This window comes from Anneissia japonica, unplaced genomic scaffold (assembly GCF_011630105.1).
Source record: "Anneissia japonica isolate Jap-2015-1 unplaced genomic scaffold, ASM1163010v1 scaffold128_len593404_cov183, whole genome shotgun sequence".
Lineage (NCBI taxonomy): Eukaryota > Metazoa > Echinodermata > Crinoidea > Comatulida > Comatulidae > Anneissia > Anneissia japonica.
In genome coordinates, this window is record NW_022713787.1 from 402,325 (window position 1) to 419,830 (window position 17,506).

The 17,506-nt window shown below is 34.6% G+C and overlaps 2 protein-coding genes across 2 annotated transcripts; one reads left to right on the top strand and one right to left on the bottom strand.

Annotated features, from left to right (window-relative positions):
* The first annotated feature begins 941 nt into the window (after positions 1–941).
* On the top strand, positions 942–14,235 carry LOC117108744 (leucine-rich repeat and guanylate kinase domain-containing protein-like). The gene is made up of 19 exons (XM_033250874.1): positions 942–1,168; positions 1,721–1,828; positions 2,042–2,123; positions 2,941–3,041; positions 3,206–3,287; positions 3,751–3,875; positions 4,839–4,982; positions 5,199–5,366; positions 5,711–5,937; positions 6,926–7,022; positions 7,510–7,623; positions 8,795–8,996; positions 9,540–9,687; positions 9,812–9,866; positions 10,753–10,954; positions 11,487–11,634; positions 12,024–12,177; positions 13,034–13,122; positions 13,391–14,235. The coding sequence occupies exons 1-19, from the start codon at positions 968–970 to the stop codon at positions 13,800–13,802; spliced, it is 2,859 nt and encodes a 952-aa protein (XP_033106765.1). The 5' UTR covers positions 942–967; the 3' UTR covers positions 13,803–14,235.
* Positions 14,236–15,513: 1,278 nt separating this feature from the next.
* LOC117108725 (28S ribosomal protein S33, mitochondrial-like) lies at positions 15,514–17,098 on the bottom strand. Its single transcript, XM_033250848.1, has 2 exons — positions 16,869–17,098; positions 15,514–16,297 (listed from the first exon to the last, which is right to left on the bottom strand). Exons 1-2 carry the CDS (start codon positions 17,075–17,077, stop codon positions 16,192–16,194), a joined length of 315 nt encoding a protein of 104 aa, XP_033106739.1. The 5' UTR covers positions 17,078–17,098; the 3' UTR covers positions 15,514–16,191.
* Between the last annotated feature and the right edge of the window lie 408 nt (positions 17,099–17,506).

The window sequence follows — 17,506 nt, forward strand, 5'->3', positions numbered from 1 at the left end:
AATTGTTTGAAAAAATGCAGGTTACTAGTAACGTTATTATTATAAGGTTCTTATAACGTAATTTGTTAGCTGGGGAGTTATTAAGTTTCCAAAAAAAAATTAGGCCTTATAATGTTACAGTCGATAGAGAAGTTTTTAGTGTACGCAATTTATAAGCTTGTAAATTTTACTAGTTCTGATTTTTTTAAAATTTATATAAAATTTATATATAAATAAAATATTGTTTAAACAAATTTAAAAACAACTTTCTTCATCGTTTAATGAAATAATATTGTCTATCAATGAGAATAATTTGAAAGTCTTGACCAGCATTAGGTAGGCCTATCATTTAAACATGATTAAAATAAGAACCTAAAATGAAACCCGGTGTATAACAGACGTGAGTAGGTATAATCAAAAGATGTCAGTAAGGTATAACATAAAGATACAGTAAAAGCAAGTAATGACTGTGATCATCAGTTACATAACTTTTAATAATTTAAAAATACAATTATAGTGAAAAAAAATAATAGATTTAAAAAATATATATAGGCCCTACAGAGTAGATAAACACTTCCAGTGACTGAATGTGTTCTTACTGTTTATCATTTTTATCAATCCGGCCACAAACAGAAGGAAAACATGATGAAACATAATTCGTTAGTCCAGTTAGGCCTATTTAAAATTGGGAAAGAGATAATTTTCATATTTTCATGTATGTGATATTTTTCAGAGGACACATCTTTACAAAAAATGTGGCTGTCTCTTATACACATCTAGATGTGTAATAACAAGTGGGTTTGATTTGAAAATTTGATCTGGAAGAAGACAAAAAATGGAAAATCGTTTGTCGACAGCTGTTGACGCAGCTGACGGACGTATGTCGCAAAGTACACGCGGCGCACGATACGACGAAAACATGAAACATGATATTATGCATCCCGTCGTGCATTGTAATCGTCTCCTAGCACAATAACAACACACCACCATGGCGGCGGACATGGGATTAGCAATGCCAATGAGTACAGAACTTTCGTTTAGTCCCTTTCAAGAGTCGTGTCATGAAACTAATATCCTATCACTAGGAAGTGCAAACTATGTTGATTCGACGTCTCCATTGTCCAATGAAATATATAATGCAGAAAAGCAAAGCCAAGTATTTGAAAATTCAGGTTCCGAAGACGACGAGGTAGGCCTGACCCTTGAGTGGTGTGGTGTGAGAGGGGGGTCTGAAGTTCGATACAATTGCATAGGGCATAGGCCATAGGACAGGCCTAGGCTAGGCCTAGTCCTTTATGTCCTAGGCATTATTGTTGAATTGTCGCCAAAGTTCTGCCTATGCCTAGGCTAGGCCTAGTGAGAAATGTTAAAAAGTAAGGTTGGAGGGAGCTACTTTCTACCTTTAAAAATATAAGTTTTTTTAAGCCTAAAACAAGGACGAAAACGAGATAAATTTGACAGCCAGCCTTGAAAGGTGGTAATTACAAACGACTTAGGAATTTTAATCAAATCATTAACATGTAATTTAAATTCATGTAGGCCCTTGCACTAATAATACGGTACCATTTTGGTACCATATGTGGCAAAGACAAGCCAAACCAGTCACTCGTCGCAAAAATCGATTTTGAGTTATTAATACAGTGTTAGATAGTAAAATAATAGCTATAAAATGGTAAAAAAATCATTCAAATTGGATATATATATATCTATTTTTGTTAAAAATACATTTTTCTAATACTAGCTCTCACCAAATGGTATCCTGGATGAAGAAACAGTAGCATTTGGTCTTTCAAATTTAGGCCGTTCATCAGATGGATCTCAGCTTGTTTATCTGCATCTAACATTGCCAGTAAGTTCTTGTAATAATGTGATGTCTACTCCAAGGATAAATGTATGCATTCGATCATTGAATTCAATTTTTGGTACAAATATTCATGGCTTATAAATAAAATATTGAGACCGCTTTTCGTTGTTAATGATGATCAGGATACTAAACCTAGATAAAATAAAAATAAATAAATAATATATTATTGTTGTAATTCTCATTGTTATGACTTTGTAGGGTTATAATCTGGTAGATATTTCAAGATTGCAAGAGTTTGTTCATGTCCAAAAGGTTGAAATTCCATACAATAAAGTATCGGGTGAGTTTTGAATGGCTCATTTATATATTTTAGTTATTGGAGAATTGTTTATTAACTCAAAGTTTCTGATTGTGAAGCTACTGTAAAAACAAAATTTTAAAAAAACAACAAAATGATTAACATTTTGGCTGCTGTGCATATGCCAAGCCAAGTACAAGTTAAAGCACAGTTTAAGGAAAATTTATAAATGAATAGAAGGAAAGAAAAATATATATATTTAATGTCTTGATTATAGATTTTTTTTGTACTTCTAGGCAATTGTTGTTGAATTAGGTAGTATGTAGTGATACAAAAGGATAACATGTCCTTGAATCTATTCATAATTGCATGCACTCTTCAATTACAAAATTCTCTGTATACATATTTGTAATTAGCTTGTTAAATACATTTCATATTGTTGAGGGGAGTGACGAAACAGTAAGGCAGGGGTGCTGATAACTACCGCCTTGACGTCAGTGCTGGTTCTAGCTGCTCTTCGCCCAGGGTTTGGTTGATACTGATAGAACCAATTCTTTTTGGATAAGGACTTAAAGTGGATGTACAACCGTGTACACATTTGGCTTATGTGCACTTCATAGTACCCATTACATCTTTCGGAAGATTAGGGGGTTACACAGATGCTATGGTTCATTTCAGCCCCTGGTGTGGAATGACGGGAACACGGAGCTAAGCTCTCTATGCTATAAGCGCCTTTTCACAGTGGCTAGGTAGTCACAGACCACACCTATATGCAATTCGGCACAATGACGCTGCAAGTTATAGGTTATTTTCCTACCTTTATATTGTGTAATGACTGGTTGGTTGTATTTTTTTACAGACTTAAGTGTGTTGTCCTACATGCCTTATTTGATAGAACTAGATGCTTCTCATAATGAAATTAAAACAATGCTGGACTTTAAGCCACCACAAAATCTACAGGTAAATTATTTATATTTGATTGAAGTTCAGTTATATGTGCTCAAATGTTGATCTATAATAACATTTAATTATGAAATTTTAATAGTGCTGTGTATAATCACTGCAACTACAGAATATCTTTTACAGTGATTAATAAACAACTTTATTTTTAAATTTTTTTTCAGGAGGTTGATTTGTCATATAATCAAATTGAAATAATGGAAAATTTATCTTCCCACCATGCACTCACCAAGTTGATTGTTGACAGTATCCTTTTCATTTCTCTGCACACTATCGTGACTTCAGTTTATAATAAAATTAGTTTATGTAACTTTTCTTTTTATTATAGTACAAATAAATTAAATATTAAATAGTTATTATAATTCAGTCATGCATTGTATATATATATATATATATACTGTCTCTTATACAATAGAACTTGCTGGCATGACATTTGGTCTGGGATATTCATGTGAAAAGGCCAAAGTGAAAATTGTAAACAGATCTTGTATGTTATCGCGTAATAGGCACATGCACATAGATGCTTCGTTGTTCTATAACAGTTATATTGAGCGAACTTGGAATGGCTCAGTTGATTATCCCTTGAACAATAAATACATTTTTCTCTTTTATATGTGTATTATTGATTAGAAATTTACAATAAATTGTTAACACTATAATTTTTTATTTAATTTACCGAATTTTATTTTCTTTAAATGTGGTTCACCAGACAATCAGATTAGTAAGATTGATGGCTTATCAAAGTGTGTTCGTCTTAACCATCTTAGCCTTGCTCACAACAATATCAGCGAACTTGAAAACATGCAAGGACTACCACTTAAGTATCTCAATTTGGTAAGTTATTTTTGCATAGGAAAACCTATTATATGATAATAATATTTATATCAGAAATAAATCTGTAAAAAGGTATTTGTAGTGTATGTAGACTAGAGAGCTTACCTACCAATTCAACAATAGTCACCTTTGTCATCACTGCCACCGCCTAGTAATTATAATAATGATAATAATAATAATAATAATAATAATAAGTTTTTATATAGCGCAAATTACAATTAAGTCTCTAGTGGTGTAGCTCTTCTTAATAAATAGGTGAATTTTTTGAGACGTAATTTGAATTGTTCAAGTGATGTGCAATCCACTACATTCTTTGGTAGCTGATTTCAAAGGTTGGGCACTGCATGTTGAAAGGATTGCTCTCCATATCATTTGGTTGAAACTTTAAAATGATTGAGAAGCAGCTTTGTGCTAGAGCGAAGTTGTCTTGAAGGAATTTATTTATGGACAAGTTCCTGTAGATACTGAGGGGACATACATAATGATCATTATGATCATTATCATTATTTATTAAAGCTAATATAAATTATTATATGATAATAATTTTGAATATTATTAATATTTATTCTCTAACATGCTGTACCAGTATTATAAGGACTTAAACTCCGTGTATAATGCTAACTGCCACATGACTCTTTGGTTGGCTAACATATTTGCTGTGAGATCTGTTGGCTAAACTGGTTGTAACCACCGTATGTGCATTGAACTGTAGAGATCCTGTAAGGTCATTGGTCCCTAGTTCAATTTGAATTGCTGCTATCCTTGTGGAGGGCTGAAATAATGTTACGATAACACATCGTCTTTTGGATGAGACGAGTCCCATTCGTCCTCTGTGTAATGTGGCCCATGATTCAAAGCAAAAGTACTCCTCCTATCCTATCATCACCAAGATCTATGCTAACAGATAGAAGGCACAGCATGTGCGAGTGTAATGCGTATAATTTTTTTTTTTTTACTTTTCAGAGTGGAAATAAACTGTGCATGATTAAGAACATTGGCAACCTGAAATGGCTTCAGAACATCAACCTGTCAGGCAATCAGATATCCAGCTTAAGTGGGCTTGAGGGTCATGAACTCTTAGAGGTCATTGACCTTGAGGATAACAATGTAAGAATCAGTTTTAAACATACCTGAATATACTGTATTATTTGTCAAAAAGTTTGAACCATTAAAAGAAATTGTTCTATAGCATTCTGTAGAATAAACACATAATTTCTAGTTATATACTATAGACAAAATATATATTTTTTCAAATTCTTCAGTCAAAAAAAAAACATAAATAAGAATAATAATAATAATAAATTTCTTTTAATATATCTGCAGATACCTTTCATTAACGATATCAAGTTCATCGAGGATCTGAAATTGTTACGGATATTGAATCTAATGCGAAACCCCATTCAGAGTATGGCAGACTATCGGCTGTCATTACTATTCAGATTGCCACAAATCTCTGAGTTGGATAGAAGACGAGCAGAAGCTGATGAAAAAGTTAGTTAGCAAGAGGATACTGAGATCTTTTACATAGAGTTTTAATAATTTAAAATTCATGAATAGCCTTTTCATTTAAGCAAATAATAAATAAATAAAATTGAGAATTACCCTGTTTGAGTTATTTTATACCTTGTTTAATGAACTTTATTTTTTTTGATGGAATAAAACAAGAAATAGGAATAATTTATATTAATTGGTAGGTTCAATTATATAATTCAAATAATAATTAAGATGATGATAGAACATTTTGCATCGATGAATGTGTTAAAAACACAAGATAAGATGTTTTCATTTATCCCGATGATGATTAGCACATTATTCACAGTTAATGATATTTTTAGATTGCAGCCATCAACTTATTCAGCCCACCAGCGGATGTAGTCGCAGCGCATGATCATCGTAAATGTATGGTTTACTCATTTCTCAAGCCAGCTAAAGTGTTAGCCAGCACGCTACCGACAACAGACCAGCCTTATCCCATCCTCATACTTGTAGGTCCTGTTGGCTCTGGCAAACGAGAGCTTGCTCAGAAATTAGTTGTGGACTTCCCGGAGTATTTTGGCTATGGGTAAGATAAGCATGAGTATGCTCCTTTTTGATTGTCATTTTACTGTCTGATTGTGATGTGCATTTGTTTGTTTTCTATGTTCACACACGGCAGCTAATGGTTAGCAGGATCTGGATTACAAATACTGTATATGCGCTCACTCGTGCGTTCATGCAAGAAAATCCCACATCCAGATACCAAAAAGATGATGATGATCGGATCACTGGCCAATAGGAAACTGGAAATTGGAAATAAATATGTGTAATTGGTTAATGATAAGAAAGGCGCTCAACTTGCTAACCGTTAGCGTATCTGGATCCTGGTAACGGTTAAGTGCTAACCGATCAGGTGTTCTCACACTGGTGTCAATTACGGTTAATTCCCGATCCGGATGCTAGCGTTCTCATGTGAACCTGACCTGCATCTTCGTGTATAAAGCTCTGTCCGCACTATACAATTTTATGTGACCAATTTGTGATATGGGCATAATGATGTCATATTGCACCCAAATATGGGCATGTCACAGTTATTTGTCACATGAAATGTGATAGTGTGTGGACACAGCTTATCTTGACTTTAATATTTTATGTAATGTTGTGCACATATGCTTATTTGTGAGTACACTATTTTATATGACAAATTTGTGTGATATGCCCATATATGGGTACGATGGTGTCATATTACACCCAAATATGTGCATGTCACAGTTATTTGTCACATGAAATGTGATTAGTGTGTGGACACAGCTTATCTCGACTTTAATATTTTATGTAATGTTGTGCACATATGCTTATTTGTGAGTAGACTATTTTATGGGACAAATTTGTGTGATATGCCCATATATGGGTACGATGATGTCATATTGCATCAAATATGGGCATACCACAGTTGTCATATGATGTTATAGTGTGGAAAGTTAGTAATTATAATTTTTTTTAATTGCTTTATTTTTTGTTTTATTTATATGCTTTTCCTTATTTCTTGATTGCACATAAATTTCTTTTTTCAGGGTTCCACATTCCACCCGTGCTCCACAGAATGGTGAGCTTGAGAGCTGTGATTTCAGGTTTGTGACACCAGAACAGTTTACAAAAAATCTTAAACAGGTAAGATTACCAGCAAAGTAATTTTTTCAGACCATTCCTTTTTAAACCTGTATAATATCTATGGATTTGGAGAGACCTTGATGTTTATTGCGGTGAGATGATGTTGAAGATGATTATTGGTGTATGCTGTTGAGATGATTATGGCAATGACTAATGGTGCTGGTGAAGATGATGATGAAATTAAATTGTGGTGACGATGATGATGATGTTAAAAAAAGTTGTTGTTGCTCAACACAACTAAATCAAATTATTGAAAATCTAGATGTTTTTTGGTTAAAAAGGATCGATTTTATACCTAAACAACAGATTTTATTGCAGTAGTTATCATTTCCTAGTGCATGGCGTAGAATGATGTTTAGAAATTAACCCTAAAATTATAGTAAAAATAATCATAATGTTTTTCTTTTGGACCTGATAATGATGAATTTAATTTTTGTATCTTCTGTATTCAATTTATTTTCTTTGTTTTTCTTTTTGTTTTCATTAGGGAAACTTTATACTAACATACCAACAATCTGGTCACTGCTTTGGTTTGACAATAGATGCTATTGAGGATGTTGCCAAGGAAGGTCTAGCCTGCATCACACACATGGAGCTGGAGGTAAGCATATATCAACTTCGTCCATGGTTTGCAAGCGGTCCGACTGCCCTGATTTTGTATGCATGCAATGAAACGTTGACAAAAATTACTACCATGAGGTAGTGGGTATCCTATTAGAATTGAAGGCAGACCTCGGAAAACATGGGAGAAAGTAATACAAAGCGACCTTAGGTCGGCAATTGGCTCCGGACACAGAGGAACTTGGAGATCTGTCATCAAATGAAGAAAAGTCCAACCCATGACTAAAATGGACAAAGGACTTATAGTTTGTGGTGGTACATTTTGAGATAGGATTGCATTTCAATGAAACCCAAGAGTCGGACCTCTTGCAGTCCTATGCTCTTTGAGTCGATGTTGAGCTAGAGCTTGCTAGAGCTAATTCATTAAGTACTAATATCAGATCTTTGAGTAAATCCTTAAATTGTAGTAACAAAATCTGTACATAAGAAAACTAAAATTATTTAAATATTTGTCTCCTGTAAAAATTTCGTTTACGGTCTATAAAGCCCTGTCGAGGCTATCAAATTTTATTTGACAAAAACATGTGACACGCCTAAATATGGTCATGACATCACGTCATGACCATTTATAGGCACATCATGACTATATACTGTAAAACCTTGAATTGAAGCCCTGGGCTTCTTTTTTTGTGAACTTTTGATGGGCTTTTTTTAGAGGCTACTTTTGCAAAGTAAATAGGGGGCTTCTTTTCACTGTAACCAGCCACTGTAACATCAATCTGTATCTGGAGTGTATTAAGTGGCTTTAAATCACTGGATAAAGCAAGTGTGTCTTTAATTTCTTGTATGTTTTTTTAAAATTCATGTACAGTGTATGTACTTTAATTTTATTCTCTTGAAAAATAGTCCATGCTATCTAGAAAAAAAGCTTCAAGCCCATGGGCTTCTTTTTGAGACTACTTTTGCAAACTAAAGAGATGGGCTTCTATTTGAGATGGACTTCTTTTCGAGATTAAGCCCATTGGGCTCCTATTCAAGGTTTTACGGTATTTCATACAAAAATTTTTTTTTTTGTGAAAGCTTAAGATATATGATATTGATGTAAGACTTATTTGTTACAGCACATAGAGGTATTTTTGTATTTTTTTTAACTAGTCAGCAGAATTTCCAAAAAAAAATTAGAAAGATTATAATCATAATTTCTTTCCTAGGGCGTTTTATCAATGAAACTGACATATTTTGAGCCACGCTATGTTCTCCTGCTTCCCTTGGACAAGGACGCTCACAAGAAGAGGCTGGAGGAACGTGGAGGCTTCAGTGCTCTCCAAATTGAGTCGGCGATCACACGCGATGACTTATATCAGGATATGAATGACCAGAAGCCAGGATTTTTTGATGTTACAATTGATAGTAGTAAGATATTCAAGTATATTCCATTTACTGTAGTTGAGAATTTTGTTTCCATATTGAAAAATTCAAGGGTGCCTAGTCTACTGCGAGTCGTGGGAGTTTGCCAGGAATCGGCACTGTCTCCAACACTCCCGTGGCAATCAAAAATTTACCGGAAATTACTCTATCTTCCGCAAGTTCATGAGTTTTGCATGTTTTTACTAGTACATTATCAATTGTGTCTGCAACGTCAGCTGCTGATGAAAATCACTATGCAAAGCAAAGCTGTTGGAAAGAGGATCTGGACATTTTCAATGAAGAGGACCAGTGGGGTGGGAGCTCAGAGGCTATGCCCCCTCGCGCCTAGCCTAGAACACTGCACACTTTTGGGCTTTTTTAAGCTGTTTGTATTTATGCTCTTTTTAAAAATAAAATGTTTTCACTTTTTTGATCTGATGAGTTGTGCCCCCTGCTCTCCCTGCTGGTGCAACCACTGCCTATAAGTAGAGAATGTTACTCGCTGCTGAATTAGAATAAAATTTGTAAAAAAATTTACATTTGTTTTAGGCAACTTGAAGGATGCTTATCGCCAGCTAAAAAAACTGTTGTTAGAATACCTTGGCATAGAGGATTTCAACGATGACTTCGACACTGATAGCTTCATTCAGGAAATATCCGATGGGTCTGCTTCTACCTCGGAAAATTCAAACTCAAGGTAAAAGCTTCACTTGTAATAAAGTTCTTTTAAATCTGAAAATTCTTCATGATGGTTACAGTATTCCAAAAATTAATATTACTGTAATATTTTTTTACTCAATAGACATTGTTGAGGTATAAAGGTGTTATACCTCCATGGTTGAGGTTAAGTTCATTATATCTGTTTTTGCCACGAAAGTAGCATTTTTTAGATTTTCAATTACTAGCTGTCAGTAAAACACATTGCTATTAAATGTACAGTAATTTCTCTGCCAGATGTTTTTGGCAAAATATTTTGCTATATGTGAAGAGAATAATTTAGTTTTTTAAACAAGGTAAACAAAATCTAGTATATACTTTATGAAATTCAGAATTAAAACACTATTGATGTTCTAAATGGTCTCGTAATGCATCACAAGAAGGATCTCATAAAGTCTCTCCAAACATCCGCAAAAAAATGGAACCTTCCAAAAGTTTGGTGGTGAGTTTTCTTATAAATTATCTACTTTCTTTAAGTCACATAAAAAAGAAAGTTTTAAAATAAGTAATATATACTGTATGTTTACTATAAAAACTATGTAGTGTACCGCAAACATTAATATATATTTACTTCGCCATGCAAACCTTCAAGCAATATTTTTTCCGTTACTGTTACTGGACATTAATGCACCTTTCCTTTAGGTTGCGAAGCACAAGCCAAGCTTCCTTCAAATTTCAATTATCAACTGATCAACCAATCAGTTCCAGAAAAAAACATCTCATACCACACAAAATACAGTCTATTGAAAGGCATCAAGAGACACTGACAAAATAAGATGTGTTAGATGTGTATAAGAGACAGCTAAAGAGATGGGCTTCTATTTGAGATGGACTTCTTTTCGAGATTAAGCCCATTGGGCTCCTATTCAAGGTTTTACGGTATTTCATACAAAAAAATTTTTTTTTTGTGAAAGCTTAAGATATATGATATTGATGTAAGAATTATTTGTTACAACACATAGAGGAATTTTTGTATTTTTCTTAACTAGTCAACAGAATTTCCAAAAAAAAAATAGAAAGATTATAATCATAATTACTTTCCTAGGGCGTTTTATCAATGAAACTGACATATTTTGAGCCACGCTATGTTCTCCTGCTTCCCTTGGACAAGGACGCTCACAAGAAGAGGCTGGAGGAACGTGGAGGCTTCAGTGCTCTCCAAATTGAGTCGGCGATCACACGCGATGACTTATATCAGGATATGAATGACCAGAAGCCAGGATTTTTTGATGTTACAATTGATAGTAGTAAGATATTCCATATTTACTGTAGTTGAGAATTTTGTTTCCATATTGAAAAATTCAAGGGTGCCTAGTCTACTGCGAGTCATGGGAGTTTGCTAGGAAACGGCACTGTCTCCAACACTCCCGTGGTAATCAAAAATTTACCAGAAATTACTCTATCTTCCGCAAGTTCATGAGTTTTGCATGTTTTTACTAGTACATTATCAATTGTGTCTGCAACGTCAGCTGCTGATGAAAATCAGAATGCAAAGCAAAGCTGTTGGACAGAGGATCTGGACATTTTCAATGAAGAGGACCAGTGGGGTGGGAGCTCAGAGGCTATGCCCCCTCTCGCGCCTAGCCTAGAACACTGTGCACTTTTGGGCTTTTTTAAGCTGTTTGTATTTATGCTCTTTTTAAAAATAAAATGTTTTCACTTTTTTGATCTGATGAGTTGTGCCCCTGCTCTCCCTGCTGGTGCAACCACTGCCTATAAGTAGAGTTACTCGCTGCTGAATTAGAATAAAATTTGTAAAAAAATTTACATTTGTTTTAGGCAACTTGAAGGATGCTTATCGCCAGCTAAAAAAACTGTTGTTAGAATACCTTGGCATAGAGGATTTCAACGATGACTTCGACACTGATAGCTTCATTCAGGAAATATCCGATGGCTCTGCTTCTACCTCGGAAAATTCAAACTCAAGGTAAAAGCTTCACTTGTAGTAAAGTTCTTTTAAATCTGAAAATTCTTCATGATGGTTACAGTATTCCAAAAATTAATATTACTGTAATATTTTTTACTCAATAGACATTGTTGAGGTATAAAGGTGTTATACCTCCATGGTTGAGGTTAAGTCCATTATCTCTGTTTTTTCCACGAAAGCAGCATTTTTTAGATTTTCAATTACTATGTTGTCAGTAAAACACATTGCTATTAAATATACAGTAATTTCTCTGCCAGATGTTTTTGGCAAAATGTTTTGCTATATGTGAAGAGAATAATTAGTTTTCTAAACAAGGTATTAAACAAAATCTAGTATACACTTCATGAAATTCAGAATTAAAACACTATTGATGTTCTAAATTTTTGTAGAATGCAGTCCCAACCTCAGTCAATGGGCAAACCTGACAACACTATGAACTCCGAACCTGGGATTCGAACATGGTCTCGTAATGCATCACAAGAAGGATCTCATAAAGTCTCTCCAAGCATCCGCAAAAAAATGGAACCTTCCAAAAGTTTGGTGGTGAGTTTTCTTCATAAATTATCGACTTTCTTTAAGTCACATAAAAAAGAATGTTTTAAAATAACTAATATATACTGTATGTTTACTACAAAAAGTGTACCGCAAACATTAATATATATTTACTTCGCCATGCAAACCTTCAAGCAATATTTTTTCCGTTACTGTTACTGGACATTAATGCACCTTTCCTTTAGGTTGCGAAGCACAAGCCAAGCTTCCTTCAAATTTCAATTATCAACTGATCAACCAATCAGTTCCAGAAAAAAACATCTCATACCACACAAAATACAGTCTATTGAAAGGCATCAAGAGACACTGACAAAATAAGATGTGTTTTATGTGATCTTTTGAAAATATTACCAAAAATAAAGGTGGGGGGGAAACCGTAAAATTGCTCATTTAACAGTGGCGTATCTAAAAATTTTGATAGGGTCGTGAAGGTGAAGTGGGGGCGCTAGCTTGCAAAATAAGGGGATTTTCCTGCTTTGAACATTTTTAAAGGGGAGGCGCAAGTTTTTTAAAGGGAGGACGTACACATACAACAAATTTGTAAACTTGGTGGAAGAAATTAAAAGGTATCAGGGGCGGGTCTAGTAGGGGCATGTGCCCCCCACCCCCCTCCCATTTTGCCACAAAATTTTTTAATTTCAAGGCATATATTAAAATTAGTTTGAAAAAAACCTGGATCCGTGCCCCTGGGTATGCAAAACCTGTAAGAGAGGGATTTTAGCTTTGTGGTTAGGTTAGTTAGGTTTTGGTAAGTTGTAGCTTTGTGGTTAATATGGTTGCCTTTAGCATTGTCTTTATTTTGAAACATTAAATACTTTTATTATGTTTATTTTTTGACTTGCAACAGGAGCAAGCATCATACGAGCGGCGCAAAAGTGCTGCTATTGCCACTGCAGCTTGCGGATCTGTCCCAAGTCCAATCGAACAGCTTAACAGGTCAGTAATGTCAACCAAGTTAGGTTTTCGTAAGTTGTAGAATGACTATTGTGGTGGTGACGGTGGTAAACCTAGTCTAACTCATGTTTAACTTATGTTTAACTCCAAACATTTTTCTATTAAAAAGAACAATTGTAAGCTTCTCAATATCCTTTGTTTTAATATTAAATTATTAATATGGTATATTTAAATACAACTAATCAATTTAAATATCATACGCCAATCTTTTAATATTGTAATAACTTAAGAATTTTTTTTTTCTGCTCAGACTTCCAAAAACAGCTCCACCATCATTGCAGCAGGATGTATTGAATGGTTATTCAAAGTCAGACTCATTGTCTCAAGATTTCGCAAGGGCTAGCAGCCCAGACTCCAGTGAAGACGATGCTCGCAGCAATTCAAATCTTTCAAATCTTTCTGAGGCTAGAGGATTTTCTGCTGTACAATCTCCACTAGGGTCGCAGGTATCAATACAATCTGCTGGCACAGACCGGCTGAGGAAGTCGGTGTTAAGCAATTCACCACTAAATCTGATTGAGCAGTTGTCTCGAAGTCACAGCCCTACCTCTGGAGGGTCAAGACCAGGTAGTGGTGGATCTAGGCCTGGCAGTGGAAGACCAGGCTCCGAAAAGAAAGCAGTTCTTCCACCAATCACTGATAAAAGCCAACCAGAATATTAAACATAACCATAACTGTAAAGTTTACTTTTTTTTTTGTACATAATATATTTATTATAAAGTTTTACTTGATGAATACAGGATGTGAAAATAAAAATTAAATCTCATTAAAAACACCTATTGGTGCTTCCCTTTTAAAATTTAATGTTTTAAATATATCTAGAAAATTCAAGAATTTGTTATATAACTTTTTGGATCACCATATCACAACTAGAAAACTGAGAAAAAAAACCGAGCAGAGCAATCTTACATAAATTAATGAGTTCATATTTAATGTGTTTTAGGAACACTGCTAATACACCTCACACTTGTAAACTACAATGAAATTGCAACCAACAAAAAATATTTTTTCTCTTTTATTGCTTTTCAAGTGCTCACAGCATGGAATGATAAGGTGTGGTTTGACATTTTAAATAAATGTATTTCTAATGAGAGATTTGATGAAGTTGCCTGTTTTTAATTTGTTGCTAATTAAGAAAGCCAGATATACTAACTGTGCCGACGGTTGTTAGCCGACGCAATTCCATGCAGAACACAAAATGAGACGCGCACAGCAGATCATTTTTTATGATGATTGGCTCTTGACTGCTTTCAATGATCAGCAGACAGCATCCCGTCGTCAAGCACTAACACACCGATGGATTTGTCGACTGACAGTGTGTACCAAGCTTTGCAGCTAACCATAAAGCTCTGTCCAGACTATCAAATTTTATAATGACAAAAACATGTGACATGCCTATATATGGTCAGACGAGACTTTTTTGATACCAGGGGCAGATAAAACGGTCTTAACTACTCGAATAAAGCCGACTTTATCACTTACACGGTCTTACTAAAAGCCACTCCGCTAAAAGACCATTGCTATAAAACAGTGTTTGTTTAGACCGCTTCAGGTATTGAAACGCAAGCAAGCGCTGATTGGTAACAAAATTGAGGGCGCTGTTACAGTACCAGAGCCGTAGATAGTGAGTTTGGCCAACTCGGTTTTACTGGATTCTGCTACATGCGCATGTGATTGGGTGGATCCCAATACACGTGACTTACACCGGCCATGTTGTCACCAAAACAAAACATCGGCGAGCCACAAACTAACACGATAGGGTATATTAAAATCCCATAATTGAATTGTCCTCATGAACAGAATAATAAAAGAAAGTTTATGCAGCATCAGTGTTATAAAGCTAATACGCACGCACGCTGTTTGGCAACATGGTGCCATGTGCCAAGTTGGCCAAACTCTCTATCTACGGCTCTGTACAGTACGTCAAGCTTGCTCGACACATGCGCACGTATTATAATGAACATAAATAAATAAATGTAGATCGGTTTTTACAGACAATGAGAAACTTGAGGAATATTCGTTCTTCAATTCTCGGTCTATGCCTAGGTCTAGTAGTAACGCCATAATGTAAATTATTCAAGACCGTTAAGCCTCCTCTGAGTAGGATTTTAATATTTAAGACAGCCAACTGGTTAGACCGCAGTATAGCAATGGTCTATAGTCATAGACCTGTTGTGACGTCATATTTATAGCCAGCTAAGCGTTAAGACCGCTTGTAGCAATCCGCCCCTTGTTTCGCAAAACTTGGTTTTTTTTTACAGATCTTCAGAGGATGTACGAGGAAAAATAAAAAATTTGTTTTGTTTAGGTTTTGCCAAAAACATCCAGATGGAGGAGAAAATAGAAATAAAAATTTTAATGGTGAATGTAAACAGTGTGGTAATGAGATGGCGATATGCTTAAAATTTATATAATTAAGAAGAAATATACATATCTTATTTTTTGAGATTTCAAGGCAGCGGCAGGCGTGATAAATTTTTTTTTATCTTAAATTTCCATTACTTCCTGGCAGTGGGTGCGGTAATTGGCCAAAAATAAAATTATATTTTTAAATCTAAATCATCATTATTGGAGGGCGGCAGGTTCGCTAAAAAAGGTATAAAAGAAGTCTTGCCTATGCCTTCACATCATGACCATATATAGGCACATCATGACCATATATAGGCACATCATAACCATATATAGGCACATGACTATTTGATAGTGTGCACAGAGCATAAACAATTTATTCTATTATCCATAAATAGATAACATTATTGAAATGTCACTCTGAGATATAATATCCAAACTTTTACGATTGGTTAATTACAGTTCTTTAAACATGGTAGGTTAAAAAAGTCATGCAATCCTCTTCAACTTATTATGAATAACTGCATAAACACTGCCCTCACATTATTTGGACCACTTCCTCAAAAAAGAGATGTTTCAGAAATTTCTTTGCCTTCAATTTGTATTATACAGCAGTGATTTTTCAAATGAGTACCTCCTCACTCAGGTGTTTCCTTGAGAGGTTACTGAACATCCACAATACATCAGTATATTATGCTTGAATCATTTCCTTTTCAAAGCCCGTTTACCTTCTCCTTTCTTTGGTTTTCCTTTGCCTCTTAACTTTGCTACTCTCTTCATTTCATCTTTAAAGTCTGCATGCTCATCCCTTTAATTGAAAATAGAAAGTACAGGAAACATTTAAGTCCACTTCATTGAAATCTAAAAAAAAAATCTAATATCAGAAATGTAAAAGTAACAACAGTACTATTAAAATCTATATTTTTTCTTGCATACCAAAATAAAATAAAAACATTTTTCAACAAGCACTACACACAATAAAAAAAATAAATTGCATATATAAAGAAGTAAACATTTGAATCAAAACTAAACATTATCAACATCATTATTACCAAATATTATTTACAAATTAATATAATCTGCCCTGTAATCACTTATATAATATAAATTTATTTTATTATTTTAAATTGAAAAAGTACAATTGAATCTAAATTCTAAAAAAAAAAAAATTTTCTTTTTGTATTTATTTAAACTACATATTTTTAGGACAAAAAAGATTTTAACATTGAAAACATTAAGATTTAAGTATTAATGTGCACAAAATCAACACATAGTAACAAGGTGTACATGAAATGCATGCCCATACTCTTTAAGTATTAATGTGCACAAAATCAACACATAGTAACAAGGTGTACATGAAATGCATGCCCATACTCTACCTATAAAGTCCAAAGTGCCGGAGTCTGAACATCAATCGTGAAATCTCCACATGTGGAGGGTAGTAATCAACATAAAATTTCTGCTGTTCAATTGGTTCTTTGCTGATTTTATTGACAACTCGCATAGACGTTGGATTGGTTGGACGAACAAGTTGGCCGAAGATTCTGGAGCTCAACCTTGCCATGCGCTTGGCATAATTTGATGCCATCGCCTGAAGTGTAAAAGAGAAAATGATCAAGGCAATTAATTAGTGGAGTTGAATAGCTTGGTAATTGTTATGATCAGCTCAGTTAGGGGCCTATATGATGAATGATTTTTGGCTTCCATTCACCATTATAAAAGTCCTAGGTTCAATTCTTGTCACTCAATAATTAAGATAAGTGTCATAATGAGAGCCGAAAAAGTGTTTAGCCCTAGATGAAAACCATACATAACTGCGAGACTGTAAAGTAAGGCCTGCGCGGGAATAGGCCTATATCCTCCGCGCAAAAACCGGTCAGGCTAGGCCTAGAGAGAGGGGCCTAGGCCTAGCTAGGCTTTTTTGGTCTAACCTGACGGCTACACACAACTTGAACTAGCCTAGCTTCCTAGGCCTCCTGTAATTACCAGGTCCAGGCTACTAGTTTTACCGTCGTCT

What these genes read in the sequence shown, in the direction of transcription:
- LOC117108744 (XM_033250874.1), top strand. Translation starts at nt 968, where the DNA reads ATGGCGGCGGACATGGGATTAGCAATGCCAATGAGTACAGAACTTTCG. An exon ending in ATCTGCATCTAACATTGCCA is followed by an intron (nt 1,829 to 2,041) that starts GTAAGTTCTTGT and finishes ATGACTTTGTAG; the next exon opens with GGTTATAATCTGGTAGATAT. An exon ending in CCAATCGAACAGCTTAACAG is followed by an intron (nt 13,123 to 13,390) that starts GTCAGTAATGTC and finishes TTTTCTGCTCAG; the next exon opens with ACTTCCAAAAACAGCTCCAC.
- LOC117108725 (XM_033250848.1), bottom strand. Translation starts at nt 17,077, where the DNA reads ATGGCATCAAATTATGCCAAGCGCATGGCAAGGTTGAGCTCCAGAATC. An exon ending in CGGCACTTTGGACTTTATAG is followed by an intron (nt 16,298 to 16,868) that starts GTAGAGTATGGG and finishes TTTCAATTAAAG; the next exon opens with GGATGAGCATGCAGACTTTA.